Genomic DNA, 15,975 nt, shown 5'->3' on the forward strand with positions numbered 1-15,975 from the left:
GTGTAAACTTGGTGTCTGTTTCCCTTGAGGATTTTTTTTTGCTTAATCTGCTGTTGTTGGAACTTTATGTTGTAAATTATCTTCTGTAAATACTTTAACAGAAAAAAAATATTTTTTTTCCCTGTGTTGGTGCTGATTGTCACTAATCCAATGTTAAAGCCAGTCCTCATTGTGCTTAGCAAGCAGTGTAGCTCTGTTACAAAGGGTGGATGGCAATTACATGCTTCAAAGTAGGAATATTTTTTTGCACTGAAAGTATTAGAAGGTAGGTTCTCCTCATTGCCCAGCTCATTTACAGCATTTTTTTTTCTCAATTCCATTGTGTGTTTGTTTTTTTTTCTTCTGGTATTGAGGGCTTTTTTTGAGTTGAAAAAGTTGGCATGGAAAACATCTAACACATACATTCACAAAATGCTTCCTGATTACTTGTAAGTTAACATGAAACATGTTCATGATCTTAAACTATTTCAGTCTTAGAATTTACACTGGGATAGCTGTGCTGGTTAGACCACACACTGCAGCAGAAACCTCTGTGGGGAACACAGTGGGACTCGCAGAAAGTACTTTGGTCAGACAAACCACAGCAAGATGGCATTTTGTGTGAGTCTCTTGGTCTTGGACCTGCTGATGTGTTTGGAGTTCAAGGTACAGCCCTACTTCATTTTAGCGATATTCTCATAAGGAGACTTGGGTGTTTTGAAATCTCTCCTTAGTCATAGGACAGTAGAAAGTAAAAGATTAACTTAATATTTCTGCTTTTAAATTGCATCACTGGTGTCTTACGATATCAGTGTCCTTGGTTTTGTTTCAGAATTCAAGATGAACTATGTTACCAGGAAATAAATTTATATCTGAAGGAGTGGCACTACATGTAGAGGAGACTAAATGTTCACATCAGCTTTTCCTAATTCTCAACAATATTTGTCTTTTAAAACCAAAATTATTCTCTGGCTATTCATTTAAGGGAGTAAAGTAATTAATAAGTAGCTTTACCTGGTCTTATGTGGAACTTCAGCCACTTGACTAAATCTGCTTCTAATTGGCATAAATTCGATGTAGTCCAGTTATGGTGGATCTGCTTCTTTTCCTTGAATTTTGGTTGTTAAAAAGGAATCTGAAGATGATGCACCACTTTTTTGATCCTAGACTGATATAATTCTGTGGATGTGGATAGTGTTCTTGTAGCATTTGTGCTACAGAAAAGTAGCAACTTTTTAGTTGTCTGACTTGTGGCAGAACAGCATTATGGCTTTTGAGGAGAGGGATATGTGCTGTTTTCAGCTGAAAAAAATGCCATTGCTGAGGGCAAGTGAAGCAGTAACTTTGCTTCATTCTTATTTTTTACCAGTATGGGAATGGAAACATTTTGTGAACCAAACCTGTCGGCCACAAAACACAAAACTGATGAGCAAGCTCACAAACCTCATGAGTAAAGCTTATCAAGATTATCAATAAAACTAGAGAGCAGGTGCTTCCAAAAACTGGAGAGTGTCAGCTTTTTACAACCTGGCCTCTATTAGAATCAGTGATCTTGCTAAGGTGGTGGTTTGCTGTGCCAGGTGTGGTCTGCCCCTGGTCAACAGGTCATAATAAAGGCTGTGATGTGCTCATATATAACAATTAAAGGTTAGGGCCAACAGATAACTGCCAGTTTTTTGTAGGTTAGGAAAATCCTGCCTATAAAATATACAGTTAATCCTTTGGGGGTGGGGTGCTGCCCTTTGGCACGTTGTCCAGGCTGTTTCCCCGGCGGTGCTTTGAGCCAGGGAGGTTTGCGTGTGTGACAGCATTTGCGTCTTTCGTGGCAAATGATGATCTCATTCCCCTCCACTGGTTAATGTTTTTCCACAGTCACCTGGAAGGGCTTGTGACAAACATCAGAGTGCCTCTAGGGTGGGCAGCTGGGAGAAGTGGAGCTGTTTATTGCCCAAAGCGGGGAAAGTGGAACTGCCCCCTCTGAGCACCAGCCAGGCCTTAAATCTGCACATCGAAATTAAGAGATGTCCACGGAGGCCACTAAGAAGCACTGAAGGCAGCTGTGCTAATGATTGCTGTTGGAAGTTTGCAGCCTGAAATGTGCATATTCCTCTTTGGTTTTAGAAGTATGGCTGCAGTGTTTGTTTTTGTACAGTTGCTCCAGGCCTTGGAGTATTTTCTGGAGCAGTAAAAGATCTTGATTCAGTTTTTAGGGATTGAAACTCAGGCTTCCTAGGAGGAAGGGTAGGGGTATGCTTGCCTGTGGATTGCTGCTATCTTGGTGCCCTTTACATTCCCATGCAAAGATTCTCTCTGTAGAGGGGTTAAGGGGTGTAACCTCAGTTTCATGGTGTAGCTCTGGATTTTAGTGCCTACTCCAAAAGCTTTGGTTTCTTCATCTTCACCCAACAGTTTTGTGAATTGCATGTCCTTGAGGCAGTAGTTAAAAGTATGTATTCTGAATTTTCATTTAAGAGGAAAGGGATGTTTAATTTCAGTCTTTCACTTGTAGACAGTCTGTGATCCCAAGTGTTACTAACATAGAATAACTGCATCTTTTTGTTGTTGGCAGCCACGAAGCAAGTTGGTGTGAGTAGCATGCCATAGAAATAAAATCATAAAAGAGCAAAAGATGGGATTTTCTCACTTGGAGAAATCGAGCCATTTAATGAAAAATGAACCAAAAGCAAGTTTTCCATATCTCGGCTGTGGATATCTGTGGAATTTAATGTGGAAAGAACTTGAACTTCATTCTCAGTTCTGTACTGCTTTTGTGACAATTCATTTGTTTTTGGTTTATTGAAGAGTAGAACTGATTTACAGCAGTCATCCAGTCTGTAAGGGCTGGACATTGTGCCCTGGGGGTGGGCCAACCTCTGACATAACTCTTTACTCAGTTAAAAAAAAATGGGGTCCGATTTGCAGTACAAATTGGACAAATGTTGTAACAATGTAATGGGATCCTCTGAAATGGAAGCATTTCGATAATGCAGGCAGGCTGCTGGCTTGTTCCCTTTCTTTCAATCCAAATGCATCAGAATGTGCTTGATTGTTTGCCTCTGCAGCCTGCTGTGAAATAGCTTGGGCTGAATCGTCCAGTGACAGTTTACAAGTTAAAAAGACAGCTTTTTGGCCACTGACCCTCTGCGGGAGTCTAATCTTTGTTTTGTAGATGCCTCTTTATCTAGGGAAATTACATCAAGAAAAGAGGTGTTGGATTACTTCCTCATTGTTCCTCTTTGTTAAAGATGACCTCCAAAGAATTTTTACAGGCTGTTTTGTACTTTTCCTTTAGGGTACATTGAGAAAACAAAGTCTTCTGTGAGAATTTCCTTCCCCTCCCGTTCATACAAAGCCTTATTTGCTTTGTTTGTGACTGTAGCTTTAGAGAATATTTGGAATGTTAACTGTAGATGTTTAACTCCTGAATTGAAAAAGCTCAATCGTTGAAAGACTGTTAAATAAAAAATTAAAAAAAAAGAAGATAAAAGTCCCTTATTTCAAGTTGGCAGTACAATATTATTTGTGAGGGACTACTTGTGACAGAGCCTCCCTACCAGACGATAGCAGTAGAAATGCAATGTGCCAAGAGAACTGCATTTCAATTAGTGTACCTTATTTCACTCAAGGTAGCCAGAATCAACTGTTCCATAGGCACAGAAACAGGCTGTGTTCTTATCCCAGTCGGTCTGTCCATGGGCTGTAGTGGAAGTGCTCTGCCACTCTGCTTTTGTACCTGTGGTGACAGTTCTGGGAAGAGAATTGTGCCTATTCTCTTACTAAGGCCTTGCCTAAACATCTTGGGGTTTGGTGAAGTCTCATTTCGATCAGCTTTGCCATCCCACTGGTGTGGCTGGAGCTGTCATGGCACATGGACACGGGCAAGGCAGAGTTTGTAGACTGATACAGCTTCTCTTGCAAGATTTTTCAGGCACTCAAGCCCTTCATTAAACATTAAGCATTAATGAATGTTCTCAGAAATGTGTAGCCTGAAATTTTCATGATAGTCTTTTGTTCTTTTGATAACTTAAGGTCTGTTAGGGGGAACGAGCTAATCTTAGGAGGAATCATCTACTGTGTATACATTGTTTATGCTGCTTTAATGGCTGCTTTGGGGGAGGATCAGCAAGAAAAGAGCCTGCAGTGGATGCCATTTCCTACCTGGAACAGGAAAGTTTCTGCCAGTCAGGCAGTTGAGAGGGGATTGTAGGGAGAAGCAATTTTCATTCTTCTTCCAAACACCAGCTACTGCCAGAATCAAATACCTTTGAGAATTATTCTCATGCTGCTTACAGGAAAGAACATACTGACAAGAGTGGAGTGCTGGAGAGATTGCTTTGCTTAGGGGTAGTGGGAGGTAGCCTGGCCATTCAGGACTGTGTTTTATCCTCAAAAGGGAGTGACAGATCTTTTACATTTAATTACAAACACTACTGTTAATGTGTTTTCTTTGTTTTGCTACCATGTGTCATCATTTAGCTGAGGCAGTAAATCAGTCCTTGTGTCAGGTGAGTTCTGGGAGGTTGGAAGGGCTGCAGTGCTTATCCTAGGGAGTGTCATACAGAGAATAATGGCATTATCCTGTGGCGCTTAACTCTGTGTAACTAGTCTTTCCTTATCATCTTTAGGAGTGAAGCAGTGTCCTAAATCTGCTGTAGTTGTGGGTGTTGACTCCGGTGACATTGCCCAGCTGCAGTGAATGCTGAAATAATGCTGCCTTCGAGTTCTCTTTGGAAAGATGGCAGGGCTGAGCCTCAGACTGGCACTGACTGTGCTGCTGTGGGGTTGGCTGCTGCTGAGCTGGGGTGGAGGGAGCAGCTGAGGCTGCTCCTAAGGCTGTGTGGCAAGGCAGCCACATTAAATTGACTAAATTTTGTGTTTATAGGCTGTGTTTAGAACCCTGCTTGCATTAAACTGCTAAGTCCTTTCTAAAAGCTGATGGAGCATTTAGAAATTTTCTGTATTAAAAAACCCAACAGACCAAACTCTGTAGATGCTTTTCTCAGCTTATTTTAAGCACAGCAGGAACTCACTGATTCATCTACATGCTGATATTATGGATGCAATCATTAAGTAGATTTTAAGTCATCATGGCAACTTCCTCTTTAAATGGAAGCTAATTTTAATGAAACCTTTAATTTGCATGCTACAAAAAATGTTGAAGGACTTCATTTATGAGATTGATAATCTCAATGAGACACAAACAATATTTTCCAGGACCTCAAGTGTTCTATAGCTTTCCATTTTCTAGTTTTTGGTTTTGTGAACTGTGCAGTCTTAGGCAGAACGGGGCAGTAAGTATCCTCACAATGGTTCAACCATCTCCTGGTTAGATTCTACTATACTTAGATTCCTAATTTCTTAGGAAAAGGTCATCCTTCACTGAACTGTCAGTCACAGAAACTTTATGATAGAACTTAAAGACCACCTGTGCCTTTCCTGTTGATAATCTTCACTGCTTTCTTTCATTTGTGAACAAGTGTTTCAGGCTATTTGCACTTCTGTGTTGGCACCTTCCAGTTGCATTCAGTCAGTAGAACATTTTTAAAAAGAAACGAACCCCAGTAGTGGTGCTTTTGGATTAGCTTTTATCTTTGCATGCTCATTTAGGGCAAGCATATTTAGCACTGTGAGGATCCTGCATGAATGACATGGAAACATCTTAGTTCACTGAACAACCCCACTGTCATTTCAAGAAACAACAACTTCTATTTCTGCAGAGCTCTGAAGATCAGCTCCACTGCTCAATGCAAATCCGACTCGCTGGAGGTGAAATGCATCTTTTATTTTTAACCTCGGTGAATACTTGGCAGTGAGTGCTGGCGAAGTAAATCCTCAAGGCCTGATGTAAATTGGCATTCCTCTATCTTCTTTTATTAGGAGAGCCTTTTGCAAGCATCTTGGCCAAATGTGGTTCAGCCTGTTGTGTGGCTGTACTGTGTCCCAGAGCGTTGCTCTCACAATGTCACAGAGGTGATGTAAGGACAGGCATTAGGCAATATTGGTGGTAGTGCAGCGCACAGTGGCAATGCTATTGCTTAAATCTGGCTGAAAGAAGAACCAGTAAAACTTGCTGGTTAAACGTCTCATGAAATTGCCCAATCTGTGGAACTAACTAGGGCTGTTTCTACTGACTACTGGTTTGAAATGTGTGGAATAGCAGGCAGGGGGGTGTGCCTGTGTGTAACTGTTGTTTATGAACAGCTGCTCTGCTTACTTGCGTTTTTCTGGTTTTGGCTACAGCTTCAGATTGGTTTAGTGTACTTATTGTGGTCTAACCCCAGTGGGCAACTGAGACCCACACAGCTACTTGCTCACTCTGCCCCAGTGCAATGGGAGAGAGACTCATAAAAGAGAGAACCTGTGGGTTCACATAAAGACAGTTCAATAAGTAAAGCAAAAGTTGTGGATACAAGCAAAGCCAACCAAGGAATCCATTCACCACTTCCCATGGGCAGGCAGGTGTTCAGCCATCCCATCAGGAAAGCCAGGCTCTGTCAATATAATGGTTACCCCAGCCAAAACCAGCATAGTACTGTACTGAAATTGTCTCTTATAGGTTGCTTTTTAAATTAAGATGTGCATTAGCTTCATTTCAAACTGCAGTTGTTGTTGCTTCTCTGATGTTCAGCCATCCCATCAGGAAAGCTGTGCTCCATCACATGTGATGGGTACTTGGGAAGAATGTTAGCTCTACCCCAGCCAAAACCAGCATAGTACTGTACTGAAATTGTCTCTTATAGGTTGCTTTTTAAATTAAGATGCCCATTAGCTTCATTTCACACTGTAGTTGTTGTTGCTTACTCTTTTCTTTCTTAACATCAGTTTTGCCAAATGGCAGTGTGATTATGTCTTCATGTTTCTTGCATAAAAATAGAATTGTGAATTGGCTGCTTGAAGTATGACAAAAACAGTTAAGATTTCAGTTCTGTGGCTGTCTGAATATTTGTTCCTGCTCTTAAAATCTACTTGCTCAACTTCTTCACTGAGCTTCCTGTGTAATGTTGCTAAACCTCCTCTTAATTCTCATGTGGCTCTTGTGTTTACCAAGTAAACAGCTGTGGCCATTTTAGCTGTTGCATCTCAGATGGAGGTTGCTGACCCCGCAGTGAAGGTAGCAGGAAGGTGGGGATGCCATCTGCTCTACTGTCAGATTGTCACCTTACCATCCTGGGTGATTAAAGCACTGTGCCATACTGAGCTCGGACAACTTGAGGTATCGTTCAGTTCTGCAGAGTCTGTTACCTGCTCATTAGCAGCTCTCTCCTCTGAGGATTGCCAGGCAGCTGAGGGGATATGATATTACAAACTGCTGCAGCAAAATTAACTATAGCCCATTTGTCAGAGCTGAGAATTATCTTGCAGTGATCATATGTAAATGAAATGAGTTCCTGTAAGGACAGAATACATTATTTATTGGCTTTTCGGAGGTGACATTTTATTACAAAACTGCCAATATCAATTCCCTATCTTATATTTTTAATTTTCCCTCCTACATTATGACAAATTTCAGTATCTTTTATTGGGCAGTAAAATTCCAATTTAATTATGCATACTGGCAAGTTAGAACTTGTTAGATGGGTTGTCTTAATGTTATGTGTTAGTCACATCAGAGCACTTAGGTGCTACAGTAATGACACCAGGTGATTAGTGCAAAAAGAATAGATCCTCGTTCAGAGTGATTCTGGAGCCTCAGCTGTGGCTTCCCTCTCATACTACATTCTGATGCTTTCTGGCACTCAGACTGCAAAGTTCTCTGGAGATTGTGCCTCTCAAGGCTGCCACTGTCAAACAGGTCTCTCTGAACTGGCTGCTGAAGTGACACCACACAAGGGTGTACAAAACAAATGGGTAACCAAAAATACTCTTGATGAGGGCTCAGAATAACAGTTGTCATCAATTTTCTGTAAATTTGATCAGATCTTTAGCATTTGGAGTTAAATTTACCCTGAATTCTTTTTTTGCAGTGTTGTAAGTGTAAAAGACAGTCACTTTTCTGAGTAGGAACCATGGGCCATTGTTTTCTGGGGGATTTACCTGTTTTTGGTTGCTTTGATGGAATGAACAGTGTTTAAATTTGTCTGCTCTACTTCCTTGCACAAGTAAAGATACAGACCCATTCCTTGCAGTGATTGTGACCGTGTTAATTTAAGCAAGGGAAGCATAATCACACTGTGTACTACTGCCCTCCTTGCAGTCTGCCTAAAATTAGTTGCTGCTTGAGCTCTGCTTGAGCTCTGCTTGATTGCTATTACTAGTACTTAATGTCCTAGTTCTGGTGAAACCTGCATGATTGAGCTTGGGTATGAGCTTCATACCTGCAAAAATACAATAATTATAGAGGGATAAGAAGTGTATTACCTGTGATAAGTAGTGTGTTTCTAAATAATAACAACAGCCTGCTGCTTGCGATTTTGTAGAAATAATTCATAAATGTTGACTGTGGTTTTGTAGATTTACTGCTTTTTGAATCTCAGTTTCTGTCACCTTTCAAAGTTGTGTTTAACTTGTGTTAAACACAAGGATAGGAAACTGTTAGTGGTCTCAAGATGAGAATTCATTATCCAGCAGTGTAGAAATGTGTGTAATGGATCCTGTGGGATTTTGGGCACATATAAAAGCAGTTGTCATAGCTGTTTGGTAGCTTGTAAGCAAGCTCTTCTTCCAGCCAACTTTTGCATTGCTCTTTTTAACTTCAGTTGAGTTACACAAACGATTTTTTCTTTCAGAGCCAAGACATAATCAGCCAAACTGAACCAAGAGGAAAGAGAATATTTGAGAAGGCCTCCAGCATCTCATGAACGAACCAACGGAACTCGATAATGCTGGTTCTGCAGAGCCAGGTCTGCGGCTCAGAAAAGGACACATGTCTGACACTGCAACAGCACAGGCAGCCTTTGAGGAGGACAGCTCTCAACAGAGGCTTCTAGTGGAGCCACCACAGTCTTCTGACCAGGAAAATGTAAGTCGTGTGATTGATTACCTGTTAGGTTTCCTAGGAAAAATGAGTTTTGACCGAAGCGCTTCAGTGTTTTAATCTAACTTTCAAAAATGTGGACCATGAGCCTACAACCTTTTAGTGCCTGCTAAATAACTCTAATAATACCAGGAAGGTTCCAGAACTATTCAGTTGAATAAATGTTTGGGAACTTGGGTGACAAGACTGAGTGTAGCTAGTTTTACCAGCTTTTGTTTTTATTTTGTCCTCAGAGAAATGGGACTTGTACTGATTTGTGTTCTGCTGAGATGCTGTTCATACAAAAAGATTTTTTGTTCTGTAATTTTCAATTAATTGTAAGTGAAAGGAGAAGTATTGGCTCTGGCTGCATGTAATCAGACCCTTGGCTGATTGGGATCTTTTTGATGATTAGGACAGAAAAATCTGTTTGCAAGCATTCTTGCTGGAATTAGACTGAGCAGTGCATGATATCCTATCTCGGACAGCAGCCAGTAACAGACTCACGAGGAAGAGCAAAAGGATGGGGAAGCCCCTTGTGTTGCCTAGGACTCTCCCAGTCTTTAGCAGTTGTTGGCTCACAGATTTTCTGTGCCAGTGGCAATGTCTGTAAGTTTCTGGAGCATAAACTTCTATAAATTTTAGCAGCTACAACGTGCAGAAAGGCATCCACAGCTTTATTAGGTGTTCTACAAAGACACAGTGCAAGCACTGGACAAAAGTACCTTCTGGTTAGAGATTTCCAGAACCATAATTAATGCTTCTCCAGGATATATTCAGATGATATCAGCATAGTTAAGTGGAACAGGCATTCATCTTAGGCTCGCTATCCAATTTATCATGGATTAATGAGTTTACTGTATCAGCTCAGTCACAGCAACTCTGTGGTTTTAGCCAGCAGCAAAAACATGCTGGTGCTACTTAATGTATGTTGGGCTGTGGCTGTAATTGCATTTGCCACAAGTTCTGGGTGTTTGCACGGCCCAGTGTCATGGATCAGCTGACATGAGAACTGCCATTTGCCTTCTCAGCTTGATGGGTTGGAGCCCTTACAGAATTTAGTTCCAAGCATTCTTGTCAGGATTGGTATTCGTGTCTAGTAAGCCAAGCCAGTGCACTCACAGTTGTACTGCAATAACTTCTCTAGAACATTCTCAGTATCCTGATAAGGAAAACACCCAGTCCTTTTCCATTTTGTGGAAGGTTGTGAAACATGTGTTTGAGGTGCAAAGTCTTGGACAAAACTGGTTAGAAAAAGAAAAGTTGAGTTGTGCTAGCAGATATTTTGAATTTACATGTTTATCTGTTGGTGTGTTTGGGATCTGCTTTGAAGGCTGTTTTCATTCTTGTCTCTGACTTTCCTGGTCGAATAATGAGAGTTACCTGTAGTCTGTGGATGGAATACCCAAGGTAAAAGTCCATAATTGATTATGTGCTTTAGTTCTTTCTGTACATTTGCTTAGCTAAACAGAAATTATCTGGCTGAATCAGTGTTTAATTCTAACATTTTGGCAATGAAACAGTTGAAATACTTTCATTCTCTCTTTCAGGCATTTGTAGCACATGCTGTCTTTTTTGATTTTTTTGCTTTCATCCATACAACAAATGTTTTTTTTTTTTCATTTTGGTTCACTACAAATGTTTGGCTTTCTTGTGTTTGATTTCTCTTTCCTGGTCTCCTGAAGTGCTGTCACAGAAATTTGTTTTTGCCATTTGGATCTTGCTGTTACATCTTAATCTGCATCACTTTCTCTGCCATATGTGGCCTTGTGCTTTTTAAAATTCTTTTTCATCCTTTTATTCTGGCCCTCAGTGATTTCTTGGGTTTGTTAGTACGATGTCCTTAAATTGTTTTTTGTCTTAAAAGTGCGAATAATTGATGCTTCTAATGGATCATCCCAAAACACTTTGCTGTCAAAAGTGCCAATATTGGCTTGCCAAATGGCCTTCATTATGTGATATTCTGCAGTGTTCCAGATCATCTGGAAAAAACATTATGCTATACATCTTCCTCTGCCTTGTGTAAGCCTCAGCACAGCTGTTGCTCAAATGTCAGCTTGGATTCACTCTTCTGCTCTGCTGTGCATTCTGGCTCTGTGCATCTGTCTCAGCAGAGCGACGTGTATTAGCTCATTAGCCCGACTTCTGAGTTCAAAAGCCTCATTTTCCTCTGGTCTGGAAGAGATTCCTGTTTAGGTAACAGTGATATCAGGATATTGTTCTTGGCTAGGTGGCAATAGTGCTCAGGCACTAAACACAGCCTTATGAAGGTCTCAATTCACTCTGAATGCAGCCACTGTGGAGCTGGTGGTAACAATTCCGTGTTGGATGAGGGCTGTGTCCTGTCTTGATGGTGGAACCACTGTAGTCATTTAATATTCTTGTAAATGCTTCTACTTAGGAAAAGCTTTTATCATAGTAAATGTGTGTTCTACAATGTACTGGGCCTAGGACTTGAGGTGTTAGTGTAAAAAGATGTATATTTTTATCCTGTGATAATATGGCATTGTTTATTTTCCCAGTGCCTTCTATTACTGTGCTTATGTCATTGCAGCTCTTATAGAAAATCTTCTCCTAACTCTCCTGTACAAGATTCCTTTCCCTACTTGTATATCCACTTCCTGCTCCACTTGTAGAAGGAAGCAGTCTGAACTCTTAAGAGGTAGTAGTTGATGAATTTTTGATGAATTATTTTAATAGTCTTTTCTAAGAAGGAAGGCATGGAAGCATGTCATTATGTTGTTCAGAATTATTTTCAATCTTCCTCCCAGCTTGCATTGTATATTAGGTACTTATAATTTTGATGGATCAAAATATTGGTCCTCATAAGTAATAAAGCATTTTTTTTGCTAAGAAAATAAAGATATTAAGAAATAAGATTTACTCTTAAAAGTTTTTTTTTTCTGAGGCTTTTGACCCTGGCACCTACCTGGGAGGTTGCATAGCTGTGAACTAAAAAGGAAAGATCCTACTTTCTGTAAATTGTGGCATTCAGTATATGCATGTAGCAAAGCATTACTAGCCATGAGCATAGAACATGCTTATTCAAAATGATAATAAACACAGCTGCATCCTTCTGTCAGTGCTGTTAATCTGCCAATTTTATAACAATTCCTGTGAGAAGACGCAAATCATATAACATCAATATCCTTTTTATACCTGAACCTCTTAGCCTGTATTTTATTCCATAACTCTGTGTTCTCTCCTAGAGTGCAAATATGTCCATAGATTATCCCCTCTTTCCAGTACCAGTTTCAAGGGCTAGATACACATCTTGCTGTCTTTAAATGTGAAATTAGTGTAGTGGCAGTGAGTGGTGAGCCTTCTGTGACTGGGACAAATAGTAACCATTTGTCTGCATGATAAGCACTTGATTATGGGAAAAGCATCAAGCAAAAGCTGCATAATTCTTCTCATTCCTTCAGCAGTCTGAACTTCTTTTCCTTTTTCTGGTTTACACTATGTGCTGATAAGGCATTTTTCAGCAGGTGCTTCTCTCCTGTAGCATCCTGGATTGCCTTGCCTTTGGGACAGCATCCTTTCTCCTGTCCCAGAGTTTCTGAGTCTTAACTGCCTTTGTAATTCCAGCAGTGATAGTTCCTCTAGAAATCTCTCCTACTGTGACTTTGTTAAGCTGACACAACCAAATGCATGTGACTTCTTACCATGTGATGAATGGGCTCTTTATGCAGCCTCCAAACCCTGTGCTTGACTCTTTTCTTTCGTACTTTAACCTGTCAGTGACAGCAGGTAAACAGCAGAACCATTTTCTTTGCCTTTGTTCCAATCATGGGTTTTTCCCGTGCTTGGATGATGATTCCTTTCGTCTTCCATGAAGTTGAGCTGTGCTGTGCAGTTGTCCTGTGAGGCACCAAAATGTGCCCATAAGGTGGAGAGCTGTTGCTTTGAAATGTTTGATAACCTACAGCAAGGTTCTGGGGGGAGGTTTGTGTAGCCCTCAAGCTGTCTGAATGGACAGAAGAAATTTGGGTAAATACTCCTCTGGATTGCTTTTCAGGGAGTATGGACTTTGAAGGGAGGACTTGGTTGACCTCTGACAAATTTCATGATATCTCCATGTACTTACAGGAATCTTTCTAGAGCATAAATACCAAAGTGACTTGAAGGAGGAAGGCAGAAGGATGTAACAGAATTTCAGGTACAAAAGAGAATTTTTAGAGTAATTTAGGGCGAGCAAATGACTCAAGGCTTTTAACTTGAATCCTAGAACTTACTCAAAGCCTTTTCTGTTACAGAAGTGTTTACATATTATCTACAGACAGACTTTTTGGCATTGCAGAAGGATGCATGTAAATAAATGAAATTGTCTTCTTGGCTTCCTTGTGCATGCCAGCTGAGTGAAAAAGACAGGTGAAGTCTTGAAGGTCAAAGAGAGACATTTGAGTCTTAAGAATAGTTTTTCTGGGGGGAAATATTTGTAAATTCTGATTGGGTGAAATTTCATCCTTTGTAGATCTACTTGCAAGTTTCAAACAATCTAGCGTTCTTTTCAGTCTGACATTTTTCTATTGGTTCCTTGGGGTTATGATTGAAATCTTGGCATTTGCTTCTGTATTTGCTTTCTTCCTGCATTGCATTGCAGGTTTTGTTGCTAGAGTGTGACTGGAAGAGGCCTGGTAAAATCAAGTTTGAGTTCCCACCAAAGCACATTTCCTTTTGTTCTAAAGTTGATGGTGTTCAAAGGTTGTTGTTCTGTAGATTTCTTTATCACCTCTTCCATTCCTTCATTTTTGCAACTCTTGGGAAGAAATGTTAATTCTTTGAAAGCATGTGAGTTGACATTTTGCTTCAGATCAAAAGATCTTAACATCTGCATTTCTCCTTCACTTGCTGTTCTAAGAACTGGAAGTAATGTGAATTTTACTCATACTGCTAGTCACTGAAGTGCTCAAATAGAGTAAATTTTTTTCTCTACAGAAAAGCATTTTTGGATACACAGAGCAGAATATCTCCAAGTGTTTCCACTTAGTATGAAGACAATGGGACACGTTTATGGAGGTGGTTTCCAGGCCCCACTGATCCCTCCCTCGCTGGCACTGATGTGCCTGGGTTATGAACAGACTGTCAGAGCTTGAAAGTCTGCAGGAAAGGCAAACTGGTGATGCAGTCAGCCATGCATGGGCAGTGCCCAGAAGGCTGCTAACACACAGCAAATAGCCATTCTCCGTGTCTGCTCTGTCTCCCAGAAAACTCTCTCTGAGGTACCAAGGAATGTGTCCTAGGTGGTGGTTGTTGAGTTGCAGCTGGATTCGACTGTGTCCTCTTACTGGGGAGTGTTTCTGTGCTTTGGGAGGGCAAGTGTTGCTGCTCAGAGTTTGCTGCCTGTCAGCAGGTTTTGTAACCATTGCTTGCTGTGCTGTGTGTTGAAACTAGGAGAGGGAGGGAGTAGTTCTGTTTATAATTCACTGGCACAACAGTTTCCCTGCACAGGGGTTAGATTCCATGGGCTTTGCCTTTGTTCTCCTGGAGATCCTATCTGCCTGATTTGGGCAGCAGTGGGGGGGTGTGTCGACCTTTTACAGTGATATAAGAGAAAAAAATAGTGTTATACTGGTGGGTTAACTTGCATCTTTCTCCAACTGTTTCAGATTGATAGACTCTGCTGTTTTGTTAAGTTCAGCAGTACACTTTCAATCTCTCCTTATTTTTGTAACAGAGCATTTCTTTTTCCATAAGCCCAGCATGCTTGTTTTCTTTTTCTGTTGTCAGGATTAACAATGGCAGAGGAGCAGAAAATGGCTCATGAGACTCTTCTGCAGTAGAAACAATTTCTACAGGCTCTCCCCCAAACTACTGCTGGGCACATGTTGGCATTGAGGCCCTGGGCCCTTGTCAGATACTGGGCTTTGACAGAAAATCAGTATAAAACCAGAAAATCAGCTCAGAGATTCAACAGACCCTTTTCATCTGAAGACATTTAAGAAGGGAGCTAGTTCTAATCAGAGTGTTCTGGCAAGGCTGCTGCAAAATGTGACTTTGTCCTAGGATTATTTGCTAAATGAGTTTTGAATGTTAGTGCTTGTTTTTAATGAGTGCCAGCAAGCAGTCACCCATGACCAGTTGTGTAAAGCTGTTCTCAAGTGCTGTATTAAATGGACTGTATCTTTTATAAGAAGGTGACCTACAAAAGAAAAACACTAAACTCCAGGAACCTCCAAGTACTTGACATTTTGACCAATGAGCCTAAAGGGTGTTTGGCACCGTGCTAATGAAAGACTTTTTTTGGTCCAGTGACAGCAAAGGCAGCTTTGCACACCCTGCTTAGAGGTTTCCTTTTGGAAGCTGGTGTGGCTGTGTTTACAAGCTTGTCAGGGGGAATGTGAATTCTAAAAGGCAAAGCTGTTAATTTAAAATAACTTGGTATGTGCAGAAGTTAGGGGAAGTCAGGGAAAATTTTACGATGCTGTTTGTTTCCAGTTTATTTCTCACAATTCGAAGGATATAAGTTGATGAAATTCTGAAAAATGTGCAACAGGCTTTTAGGAGAAATGGCATGGCATGCTGCACTTATTGCTGCTCTCCCCCTTATGAAAGGCTGGTTGATAAAAGGTCAGTTGACAGAATGGGCACAGAGGAGTTGCTGCTGAAAAAAAAAAAACCCAATCTGGCCAGCTGAAAGGGATGTTACAGAACTGCCATTAGAAAAATAACAATTTTATATTATAGCCTTGAACGTGTCTTGGCCATTATGCTGAAAGCTCTCGAGTTACTGAGTCTGGCATGCTGCCCCAAAGAACATAAAATGATTTGAATGTCATGTTAAGCACTATTAATAATTCATCTGATGAGATCAAGATAACAAGAGCAAAAACTCAGAGTCATGTCTAGACTTTGTGACTTCAGTTTAATGTGGGGGATAACAGTGGTATTGTAAATGCAGCTACACATGTTTTGTAACTTGAGTTTTAAGAAGAAAATAATGTATAAATACTGTGTCATATAATATGCCATGACTCAGTGTTAATCAAGACAGTGGGTTTTTCTGAGCTATCTTGCCTGTGTCCCTACCAAGGCACAGAGCT

At 40.6% G+C, this 15,975-nt stretch overlaps 1 protein-coding gene across 5 annotated transcripts in view; it reads left to right on the forward strand.

Annotated features, from left to right (window-relative positions):
- Nucleotides 1–15,975, forward strand: part of ADIPOR2 (adiponectin receptor 2) — a 45,359-nt gene that overhangs the window by 13,991 nt on the left and 15,393 nt on the right. For all 5 annotated transcript variants that reach the window (XM_038153603.1, XM_038153604.1, XM_038153605.1 and 2 more), the window contains exon 2: nucleotides 8,706–8,938. In XM_038153603.1, coding sequence (XP_038009531.1) covers nucleotides 8,774–8,938 — 165 coding nt within the window. In that variant the 5' untranslated portion in view covers nucleotides 8,706–8,773. The remainder of the gene's footprint in view (nucleotides 1–8,705; nucleotides 8,939–15,975) is intronic.

Source organism: Motacilla alba, chromosome 1A, assembly GCF_015832195.1.
Source record: "Motacilla alba alba isolate MOTALB_02 chromosome 1A, Motacilla_alba_V1.0_pri, whole genome shotgun sequence".
Lineage (NCBI taxonomy): Eukaryota > Metazoa > Chordata > Aves > Passeriformes > Motacillidae > Motacilla > Motacilla alba.